Source organism: Eurypyga helias, unplaced genomic scaffold (assembly GCF_000690775.1).
Source record: "Eurypyga helias isolate BGI_N326 unplaced genomic scaffold, ASM69077v1 scaffold22543, whole genome shotgun sequence".
Taxonomy (NCBI): domain Eukaryota; kingdom Metazoa; phylum Chordata; class Aves; order Eurypygiformes; family Eurypygidae; genus Eurypyga; species Eurypyga helias.
The window spans coordinates 716-2,467 of NW_010239505.1; the positions used below are offsets into that span (position 1 = coordinate 716).

The 1,752-nt window shown below is 58.1% G+C and overlaps 1 protein-coding gene across 1 annotated transcript in view; it reads left to right on the forward strand.

The window, feature by feature from the left end:
- Positions 1–681: 681 nt before the first annotated feature.
- The window catches only part of TTLL4 (tubulin tyrosine ligase-like family, member 4), a 17,693-nt gene continuing 16,622 nt past the window's right edge, over positions 682–1,752 (forward strand). Inside the window, 3 exon segments of the mRNA XM_010148174.1 lie at positions 682–942; positions 944–1,539; positions 1,541–1,752. The exon segment at positions 1,541–1,752 is cut by the window's right edge and continues 160 nt beyond it. Coding sequence (XP_010146476.1) covers positions 682–942; positions 944–1,539; positions 1,541–1,752 — 1,069 coding nt within the window.

Below are 1,752 nucleotides of genomic sequence, written 5' to 3' on the forward strand. Positions count from 1 at the left end.
CAGCGTGGCTGTACAAGCCCTGACGAGCAGCGCAGCCATGGGCACGGAGCGGACCTGACCATCCCATACTTCTTGCAGAGCTTGGCAGAGCAGCAGCTGTCTTTGAGGATGTATAGCTCCTGTGGGATACTGCCTGGGACTTTCCCACCTTGTCCAGCCTCTGGGATGTTGCTGGCCTGATGTGCGCTGGAGACTGGTGCCTGATTCACAGGTTGAGAAGGTCTAGCTGGTGTAGGTCTGACTGACCCAGCCCTGCCGTGGGTGAGCAATCTGGGTGCCTCCTAGCTACACCTAACTGCTGCAGCCAAGGCTTGACTGGCAGGTGAGGAAGGAGTGTGTATGTGCGTTGCAAGAAAACTAAGAGGGTGGTGGTGGATGCTCTGCTTGTCCTTCTTTTTATACCTTTATTTTTTAAACATGTGAGCCTGTGAGAGCTAGAAGAGTGAGCCAGCCTGCTTGGGGTACAAATTCCTGTCGCAACTGCATCCAGGGGCCACGCAGGCATGTGTTAAAGCGAGACAAATACCTGGCGCATGGTTGGTTTTCTCTTTCGGGCCGGGTCACTGGGCCAGGTGCTTTGCCAGGTTAACAGTGCCTTTCATGCTGTCATCTATTTTCAGGCCGGCAAAGATGCTGCTGTAGATGACTGACTTGCTCGTGCCTCGCGTGCTATGGCTCTGCATGGCCCCTGTGGGACCAGAACGTGCTGATCTGGGCCCCAGGCAGGAGAACGTTGGGCTCGAGTCAGGCACCCTTCCGACAGGCAGAGCTCAGTCCTGGCACCTCCCTCAGCAGCAGGCAAAACCCATCTGGAATTTAGAGAAGAAGTATGTGAGTGTTTTCCAGGACCGCAGCTTGCTTCCTTCAGGGACCCCTCTGCAGCAGCCCTGCTCCTTGTGCCCACCGTCACTATGCCACGCACACCCCAGTGAAGACGCCCTCGTGAGCCTGCCCTTGACCCAGCTTGGGTGGGAGCACTCCACTCTGCCAACGCTTCTGCCTCAGACCCAAGCCCTATGGGTTCCCTTTCCAAAGCCCTCTGGACACCAGCTCTGCCACGAGAAGGGTGATGTCTTCCTTGCTGATGGAGCCCTGCCTGCTGCCTGCGCTGGCAGAGGAGCACTCTGGGACTAGGGTCAAAGGCTCTGCCCTCAGCTCTGACCAGCCGGCTTCCCGCTCCCATAGTCCTGTGCTCAGTAACTCCTTCCTACAGCCAAGCAGTGCTAAAGTGCCTTTGCTGCAGTCACTGGAGGTCAAGAAGGTGAAAAACACCCCCAGCTTCCCTGACATCTCATGGCCCCACTCCGGAGACAGTGGAGACAGCTCCTCCGGCAGCCTGGTCAACGGAGCAGTGGCAAGCAGCAACCTTGCACTGGAGCAAACTGGAGTCCCCTCCCTGCCCCTTGTGCTCAGCAGTGCCATCCTCGGGAAGGAGCGGTGCTCATGGGAGGATGCTGAGAGGAGAGTGGAAAGTTTAAAAGAGAAGGAACTGGAGGTCAGCCTCACGGAGGCTGTGCAGCAGCTAGCTGGACAGGCTGCGTGAGGTTGAAAGCTCCAGCCTGTCCAACTGGGACGGCAGGTGGGGGCAGCACATCATAACGCAGCTCACCCCGAAAGAAACCCTCGCTCCTCTGAGCTTGGAGCTGGGTAGCCATAGCCTTAACGGTAACTCGAGCCTTACGGGCGCCAACGGCGCCGTCGTCCGCACTAAGTGTATCAGCGTCTTGGCCTCGCGGGCTGGCTCTCCCCGCC